The sequence below is a fragment of the Rosa chinensis genome, chromosome 3, assembly GCF_002994745.2.
Source record: "Rosa chinensis cultivar Old Blush chromosome 3, RchiOBHm-V2, whole genome shotgun sequence".
Lineage (NCBI taxonomy): Eukaryota > Viridiplantae > Streptophyta > Magnoliopsida > Rosales > Rosaceae > Rosa > Rosa chinensis.
In genome coordinates this window covers 43184674-43194883 of record NC_037090.1, presented here as the reverse complement: position 1 = coordinate 43194883, position 10210 = coordinate 43184674, and the positions used below count along the sequence as shown (strand labels likewise).

Sequence of the window (10210 nt, the reverse complement as noted above, 5' to 3'; positions counted from 1 at the left end):
GGGGTATGTTCGCAATCGGTTTCATCCTGAGGGTTGCATAGCTGAGAATTATCTTGGTGAAGAATCTATTGAGTTTTGCTCAGAGTTTTTACAAGAATGTAGTGCAATTGGAGTTCCTAAGGGACCATGTAAGCTCTCTGGCCCACTTTCTGGTGCGAAATTGAAGTCATTATCTGAAGAAGAGAGAGACCTAGCACATCCATGTGCTATCCAATAATGCTGAAGTGGATCCATATAAGACGTAAGTACTTTCAGCTGTACCAATTTCTCTCACTTCAACATTGAAAATATATGGATGTTTTCTGATTCTGTACTTAATTTTTGCTTGTTTGTAGCGCGCACAAGAAGATTGTTGAGCAGCTTTATGTAGGAAAAGAGAAGAGTAAAAAGTGGCTATTGGATGAGCATAATCGGACCTTTGCTGAATGGTTTCAATCCAAGGTACTATAGACTTGAAAGATGCCTAATTTTATAAGCGTCGAATGAAATTTTTTGATAATGGTTACATGAAATGGCTATTGTGTATGTAGGTGTCGGCTAAAATTAAAGAAAGGCCTAAGGGTGTTTCACAAACATTGAGGTGGTTGGCTGGAAAACCAAGTTTTACAGTGTTTACTTATGAAGGGTATCGATATAATGGAGTGAAATACTTCACAAAGCATCAGGACAATGCTAGAGTTGTCCAAAATAGTGGTGTGACTTTAGTGGCAAAGACGATGCAAGTTTCGAGTGCCAAGGATAAAAATCCGGTTGAGAGTGATATGACATTTTATGGGGTTATTGAAGAGATTTGGGAGCTCGATTATCATGACTTCAAAGCTCCTTTGTTTTTATGTCGATGGGCAGAGAATGAAAAAGGAATTAAACAAGATGAGTTTGGCTTTACACTGGTCAACATTAATCGGCAGGGCCATAAGAAAGACAAGTTTGGCTCTGTTGGTCAAGTGAACCAAGTTTTTTATGTGGAAGATCCTCTTGATGCCGAGTGGTTAGTTGTACTGACGACCCCAAATAGAGATTATCGTGATTGTTTATATGAAGATGATCTAGGGGACACCTCCATGGAACATCAACCATTTTGTGCGGAAATACCTTGCCTTGTGATGAAGATGAGAATGAGCTGATGCAACTTATACGAGAGAGAATGTTGAGGGGTTATGGGTGAACCAGTTCACCGCTCCAAGAGAATAATAGTGGCTAGTATTTGTATGGTAATTGGAGTTAAACATATTTTTATTGCTGTTTTATAAGAATTTGGATTCATATAATTAAGTGCATTTATATGTGATAGTTTTTGCTGAAATTCCTTTACTATTTACTGATATAATTAACAATTTATTGTTTTAATCTCTTTTGGTGGGTAATAACGTTTAGATTGTGCTTTGTGAACAGATTGTAGGACGAAATGGTTTCCAAGAAGAGAAAGGCTAATAGTGAGAAAAAATCAAAGAATGAAGCTGATCGAACCACTAATGAACCTGATATTGATGAGGTGCATGATGGGAAAGGAGAATCTGCATCAGCTGACACGATTACAAGCACTGAATCAAGTAAAATAAGAGGGAAGCGCAGTGTTGTCAAAATGTATAAGGTACTGATCAAGAAAGCGTTGGGGAAAAAATTTAAAGTGGCGTACAATGACACTGGTAATCCAAGTGGACGACAACGGCCCACTCTACAATCATACATAGGAATGCTAGTGCGGAAAATGGTGCCCATTAACATAGAAAGCTGGCCCGAAGTTGACCGTGATGAGAAAGACAAACTTTGGATCGACGTTCAGGTAATGTTTTGTTTTTTTCTTTGATATATGATAGATATAACAGATTCTGTGGTTGACAAGTGCCACAAATTAGATATAACAGAATAACGGCTCTCAGTGAGATTCTGCGCCACATATTAGTTTTTGGACTGCTACATGTTCATTTAGTAAAACAAAGATGAAAATTTCTTGCTTTCATGTCAATTTTGGTGCTTTCTTGTTTGTATATGTGGGTTTTGACGTGGGTATCTGTTTGTTTTCTTGAATTTGATTCATATTTGTTTAAAGTTGGGGTTTGCTTTGCTTGGAATTGAGAGGGTATCTGAACAATGGTGGTGGCTTTCACTTGAGTTTATTGGAATTCAAAGGAAATTTAGTGAAATTCATTGACGCATGTTTTAATTTATTTGTACTTAATCTTTTTTTGTCTATTTTTATTTATTCGGTTTCAAAATTGAGTTGGTTTTGCAGTTATGTGACTTATTACTTGCAAGATATGGTTACTGTCTAACTATGAAAGCAGTTTCTTAACTTCTTCCTTTTCTTTAATGAGGTCCATAACATTACTTTAGATGATAGCATTTGGTTTTGTCTCTCAGTACATCTTCTGATTTGGGAAATTTGTATTTATTCTTTTCCTTTGTCTTAAAATCAGTATACGTTATATGTTTACAGAGAAATACAAGGGAAGGGAATGAAATATTCAATCAAATGGAATTTGATGCTTTAAGCACAAACCCATTTGGGGTTGCAAAATTAACTGCAATATATATGTGTGTTCTGGCTTTCACTTTTGCACGTCTATTAGATATAACAGATATAACGGCTCTCGATGGTCTTCCTTAATAGAGCTACATATTAGATTTTTAACTTGCATTTTTGGTTTCATTTTTTGTATCGCTACTTGCATGCATGCCCAGCTTTATTTCTTGAAATTAAGTATAGGGACTCAGGCAACTATTACTAGATTTGTATTAATATTTTCCTGTGCAATTACTGAACAGCTTAAGTACATTATTATTTTAATCTTTCATCTAATGAAACTCATTTGTTTATGCATAGGATACATTCAAAGTGGCCCCTGAAAGTAAGAAAATGGTGTTGGCATCTACTGGGACTAAATGGAGACAGTTTAAGACCAACTTAACAAATAAACATGTGCTGCCTTACTTGGGAAAGAGGAAGAAATTGAGAAAGCCTCCGAAGGGGTATGAATTCGTTGGGTTATTGCCATGGAGAGAATTTGTAAAACAGAGGAGTACAGAACAATGGCTGGTATGATGAGTTTATATATGTATAAGGCTCTTGTTTGTACATTATATATTGGAGTTACTTTTCTGATTTGAAGTAGTTGACTGTAATAGAAGCTTACTTTCTGGTATAATGATTAATAGTCTTTGTTTTTATGTAGAAACTTCATCATGAACAAAGTTAGTGAGTGAAGAAGAGAAAATATCATCACAAATTATCAAGAAAGGGTTATATTGGACTAGAGGAGGAATTGGTAAGTTATAATCTGTTCTTGTCTCTGATTTTATGCAAATAAAAGAAATTTGTTATGTTTCAATTGTACATTGCATTTACTCCTACTTTTCTGGTATGCACAGAGAGAGACTTGGCTTGAAGGAGAAGTAATTGATAGTGCAGTGTTATGGAAGAAAGCTCGTGTACCTAAAAATGGGAAGATAGATAAGGAGGTGACACCAATAGCATCAAAAATTGTAAGTAGCACAGAAATTGAAAGTTTTGAATCTATATGGCTATTTCATTCATGTTCATGGTCGGCAACTGAGCATTGCTTTTCTTATGATACTTGTGACACTTGTTATGGATATTGATCGTATTAGGATGAATTGCTAGAGAAGAAGAGTAAGGGTGAGCTAGACATCTCAGAAAGTGATGATGTATTGACTCAAGCACTAGAAACTCCTGAACACCCGAGTAGGGTGAGGGGTGTTGGAGGTTTAGTCAATCCAACCACATACTTTAATCTTCCGAAGCAGAGAAGGGTCACAATTACTAAAGCAGAATTATTGGCCCTTGATAGAGAACGAGATAGGGAGTTGCAAGAGACAAATAAATTGCTTTATGAACAACAAGTAAAGACAGAAGAGCTATTTAATAAAAGGCTTGCTGAATTAGAAGCAAGTTTCTTAGAAAAGGCACCCTATGCAACTCCTATGAATGTCGTTGGTTTTGAAAACAATCAGCTGACACCAATATCAGATAAAGGCAGTTTCCATGATGCAGCAAAAAAGAACTCATTTGATCTTAATGATAATGTGAAAGTAAATTTGGACGACTACGAGATTGTTCCTCCCCCTACTGATATGGTAACTCTATTATTCCAATTTCCAATCCTAATAATCATGCTTCTTATTATTGTGTATAATCTATTTATTTTTGCTACTTTGTGCATTTGGTATTTTTTTGTAGGGTGGCACATGTCAGTTAGCAGTGGATACCATCAGCAACATAGTTGCTTTTGGTACCGTATTCGATGACGAGGATATGACAAAGATAATATATGGATTTCCATTGAAGGAGGAATGTCTTAGGGTATCGGTTGATGGTGAGATTCAAGGTGACGCACGACTTCCTTTTCCTGTATTAGGTGAGATGGAATTGGTTCGTGAAGCTATTGGAAGTCACGTAGCTTGGCCTGAGGAGCTTGTTATTCGGAAACATCCATCAAAGGTATGGACTTATAGTTTGGTGCATAATGTATGATTAATTGGAAATATCACTACTAGGATTAAGTATTATAGTAGAGAATGCTAAATGATGATGTGATATAATTTATTGTCTAATAGAACAAGAAGAAGAAGAAGTGTCCTATTGTGAAATCATTGTTCGATAAAGTTGAGCTACACCCTTTTGTGCCCAAGCGCTGCAAGTTATTGTACAAACATGCCAAAACTATAATAGAAGAGACTAATGAGTCAATAAGCACAGTGTTGGATGATAAAGTCTTTGGCGTGCAAAAAGAACTCTACATCTTAATTGAGAATGTGACTAATCTCTTAGAAATGAAGTGGATTGGCCAAAGAGTGATAGCAGCATACATGACGTAAGCATCTTGTTACTTAAATCATAAATTTTATTTTTATGTGTCAAGTTTCATAAATTTAATTCAACTATTTTGACACAGGCACCTACATGAAATTATTAGTCAAAGGGGTGAGTTGGATACATTCGCTTTTATTGATCCATCAACCACATATAAATGTGAAAGACCAGGATTTCATCCTTACTTGGTGGACCGGTTGAAAGAGGGGAAGGCTAACCGTATATTTTTTATGCCATATAATCCCGGGTAAGTAATATATTTGATCATGATGCCTTTTGGTGCTCAGTGCTATATATATATTTGTCTTTGTTGATTGCATCATGTGAGCTACATTAATCATGTAGGGAACATTGGATATTGACAATTATTTGGGAGGATGGAAATCTACATGTTGGACCCTTTGCCTAAACCAGTCCATTACCAATCATGGGAGAACATAGTGATAAAGTAAGCACTATTCTGATTTTTTATTTGTATTTTTCTCTAACCAAGTAACAATATGTTGGATAATGACATAGTTTGGTGGTATGCAGTGCGGTTAAAGCTTTCAATGCTGAAACGGGTAGGGTTAACAAAGTGCCCAAGGTGAAATTACTTCCGGTAAGTAATGATATATGTGGTTGATTATCAAATTCAATAATCCTAATATATAGAGCGTACCTAAACAACCGGGTGGAGTTGAGTGTGGTTATTATGTGATGCGATATATGAAAGATATTATAAATGATGACACTCTTTCATTTTCAACCAAGGTAAATGCATATATTATAGTTTGACAAGCAGTTTGATTTAAATAGCTTCAATGATTATGACTTATGTTGTGTTATACATTTCTAGTGGGCGGCAAAGAGTCGGAACTCATATACCCAAGACCAACTTGATGAGGTGCGCATTGAAGCGGCTGACTACTTGCAGACTTTGCTATAGCTAGATCTTGACAAGCAATATGATTTTGAGTAAGGCTAGATTTTGCTGACCATTTTGTAGTAGATGTAGTAATATTAGGATGAATTGTGAACAAATTATACTGCATGTAGTTATTGCAATAGTGGTATCTTCTACACTAGCCTTAAAGTAGGTTAGGGTTTATTGTGCAAAACTTTTGAAACTACCTCAAGCTCTAATTTTGGATAAAAATTAATACAATTCCCTAAGATTTAAAGTACATTTGAATTTCATGTTATTTGTGGATCAGCTTTCTAGTACCAAATACAGCAGGAAAGGGATATGAAAAAAAATTAGTTACTGATGAAGAACTGATGTCAGAAAATAGAAATTACATCAGTTTGAAAACAAAAACCGATATCAGAAAAGAGAAAATACATCAGTTTGGAAACAAAAACCGATGTCAAGAATGCGAAAATACATCAGTTACCAAACAAAAACCGATGTCTAGCATTACTATGAACATCGATATTTAAACAAAAACGATGTCTAGGATAAATATGGACATCGAGATACAAACAAAAACCGATCTGTAGAATAACTATGGACATCGATATATAAACAAAACCGATGTCTAGCATAAATATAGACATCGAGATATAAACAAAAACCAATGTCTAGATTACTATGGACATCGATATATAAACAAAAACCGATGTCTGGTATAACTATGGACATCGATATATAAACAAAACATCGAGATATGTAAACCGATGTCTAGCATAAATATAGACATCGATATATAAACAAAAACGATGTCTAGGATAAATATGGATATTGAGATACAAACAAAAACCGATGTGTAGAATAACTATGGACATCGATATATAAACAAAACCGATGTCTAGCATAAATATAGATATCGAGATATAAACAAAAACCAATGTCTAGATTACTATGGACATCGATATATAAACAAAAATCGATGTCTGGTATAACTATGGACATCGATATATAAACAAAACATCGAGATATATAAACCAATGTCTAGCATAAATATAGACATCGATATATAAACAAAACTGATGTCTAGGATAAATATAGACATCGAGATATAAACAAAAACCTATGTGTAGAATAACTATGGACATCGATATATAAACAAAACCGATGTCTAGCATAAATATGGACATCATTTCAAATTATACTACATAATGTAGATTGAATGTCTAGTGAAATATTATGTACCAAACACACGAAAAGCTTATGAACCACAACCAAAAATTTATGAGAACCGATGTGTAAAATATTATCAGACATCGTTTCTAAATCAGAAACGATGTTAAAATGGATAATTGTGTTGTTAGACATATATTTCATTAAGCATCTAATGCCAAAATATGAAGGTTTGACAATAGCTAAACACACCAAAATGGTGATCACATTAACATTTTTACATCGGTTCTGGACATTAAGCCGATGTCTCGTTGCAAAATAGACATCAGTTGTGGACCGATGTCTTAGTTTTGGCGATCTTTAACATCGCCCACTAAGACATCGGATTTTTTTTTTTTTAACATCAGTTGTGAACATGCAATTATAGTCTACGAACCTAGCTACTCAAGAACACATTCAACACATGACGAACAAAGAAAGGATGTCAACCAAAATGCATAACCTAATATGAAAAAGTTCATCTATTTGCAATCTTCCTTAATTGATTTCGACTTTTGTCCAAATCCTTTACTACTTATGAAATAGGTTCTCAAAACTAGTAGGTGAATTGTTTACCTAAATCTAGCCCTAATTACATGCATATATCCTAAGTTGACCACCAAATAATATAAACATGCAAAAGTTTTATGTAATCCAAAATCAATCAAGCAATCTCACATAAGCAACATAGAAATCAACATATAGCAATCACAACTTTATTTCAAAATATATAAACGGACTTTAAACTTTGCCCTTAATGTTATGTTAACTAGAATTTATAGTTTACTAAATCAAAGAAAGGAAACAAGAGAAAAGGATGAAATACACTGTGAAAGATGACTGACAAAGCCTTGAGACAAACAACTTGAAGATCCTTGAAAGCAAGCAGTCTTCTAAGGACGACACAAGGGTGGATGACGGCTAGGATCTTGATGTATTGCATGACTTCTCCTCCTCCTTGGTTGATAACGCAGACTATGAAACTCGAGAATGGAACGGAACTTTTGGTGTGTGAAAAGAATGAAAGAATTCGTGGGTGAAGTCGTGTGTGAAATGTCCCAATGATACTCCTATTTATAGGAAGAAGGAAACTTAGTCTCCAAGTCTTCAAAATTCTTCTTTTTATTATCTAGGATTTAGCTAATTGATCCACATAGCATTAACCAATCAGATAATTCCACATCATCCTTCCTGTGTCATCCAACCAATAAGAACCCTTCAAATTAGCACCTTGATTCTAGGGAGATTATTTTTGCATTAATTACATGATTATTTTCTGATTTATCTCCTCAATTTCGACCAAGGATGGAGTGTGGAGCTCAAGGAATGTATCTGGACATGTTTTCAACCAAAGCTTGTTGTAATCTCTTGAAATTCTCCAGGATAAGTTCAAAACGTCACCTTCTTGAATCTTCTTTTATTTTCACGGAAAATTATGTATTTATCCCCCAAAAATACTCATTTTCACATCCCAAAAGCCCTAGAGTAATTAGGTTACTTCAATTGCCGAAAATCCCAAAATATTCTAGAAGAATCCTGAGCTTTCTTGAGTAATCTTGAAGTCATATGGTCTCCTAATACTCTCAGGTTTCCTAGTCTCATCAAGACTCCTAGCCAAACAAGGACTCTTCACATGAGATGTTCTTAAACCTTCCAGAATCTTCTTTTGCTTTCCTAGTTCAACTAGGACTCCTTATGTCTTGCTTTTGTCATCTCCAACGTCTCACATCCTTCTCATGTGTCTTTAAGTTCATTTCCTTGTCATTTTCTCCGATGTACCTGGAAAATAGAAACTAAATTAAAAATGATTAAGTAAAGGAAATAACTAAGCAAAATATGGGGAGTTAACTATAAAACGTTGCAATAATATGCTCCTATCACCTAGAACCAATCCCTGGTTTGTCTGTAATTTTTCTAAGAAACAATAATTCATTTACTAATTTCAAAAAAATGTTCAGGCTGGGTCTAAATAGGTGCTTGTTCCAACAGGGACGGGGTTGGGCCTAGACTAGAACATTTTGAGCCTAAAATTTTGGGCTTTTTTGCCCTAGCAACTTGTTCTTATGTTCTTCATTTTTTGCACAATTCACTCAATTCAATTCTCTCTCAAATTAAGCCAATCATTAGTTCATTACATAAGGAACAAACGGCTACAAGCACTACATAAATACACTATGAACTACAACTTACATGTAAACACAGAAACTTGAAGCATTCAAAAATGGAAATTGATGCGGCTAAAGTAGCCTCACAATTTAACCCTGCAAAATGTAGTTGTCAGTATAGGATAAGCAGGATCGTTCAATCCGGGGTTTGTAGGGTACACCTACACAAAAAGGTCAATTAACAAATAAAAGAATAAAATGGGGGTTTTGAAATTTGGTTCCTAATCTACTTAAAATAAAAACATCACAAATAAACCTATATACAATGATCAACTTCCCTAACCCAGACCAATATCACTTGGAAATTACTAAGTGTAAAAACAGAAAATCCATTTCAGCATGCTACAAAAATGTTGTCTAGATAAGAGCCCAAATGAAAAGTCTTAGCGGATCAATCCATTTATCTAATTCGTTCTAATGTAGGCTTGGATCGGAAAAATCCTTACCAAGCCCAATCCTACTAATTTTCAAAAACACTTAGCGTAATTCTCTTAACTAGTAGTATTATCTAACCCTCGAATCAACTCACACGTGCAAATTAACCATTACACATAGAATTTAACACGTAATTTCTAGAATCGTTTAACCATTGAACATGGTTTTTACCACTTTTTCGAAGTAATTGTTACTTGTTTAACTTAGCGCCTTAACAAATAACAATTACCCTTGACAAATTAAGCAAACACGCAAAAACTCTCACCGTTATTCTAGCATGCAAACTTATTAACCTAACTCTGAAAATTACCTAAATACGTAAAAGAGCACAAGATTGTAACATGTATCATAAAAGAATTCTCAAAATTAACTCAATAATAAACTGAAAATCTCAAAAATATTAATAAAAATATTCTGAAAATTTCATGTCTCCAATTACACAACTCACAAATCCAAACACACAAAACTGAAAAAAAAATTGTAAGTAGAGTCATAGTTACACTTTGAAGCATTGTCCTTAGCGGCTTAGCAACAACGTGATGAACTCGTCTCTGCTATGGTGGTGGAGCGTCCTTGACTTAGCGCCTAAGAGTTTCGTAGAATGATGGAAGGATGGTGGTCATGGTCTTGTAGATGATGGAGGTTTGAGGAGTGAATTGGGCAGAGTCTTGAAATAGT

At 34.7% G+C, this 10210-nt stretch overlaps 1 protein-coding gene across 1 annotated transcript; it reads left to right on the top strand.

The window, feature by feature from the left end:
- The first annotated feature begins 5217 nt into the window (after positions 1-5217).
- On the top strand, positions 5218-5974 carry LOC121052109. The gene is made up of 4 exons (XM_040516103.1): positions 5218-5279; positions 5366-5432; positions 5486-5584; positions 5670-5974. Exons 1-4 carry the CDS (start codon positions 5221-5223, stop codon positions 5757-5759), a joined length of 315 nt encoding a protein of 104 aa, XP_040372037.1. The 5' UTR covers positions 5218-5220; the 3' UTR covers positions 5760-5974.
- Positions 5975-10210: the final 4236 nt, after the last annotated feature.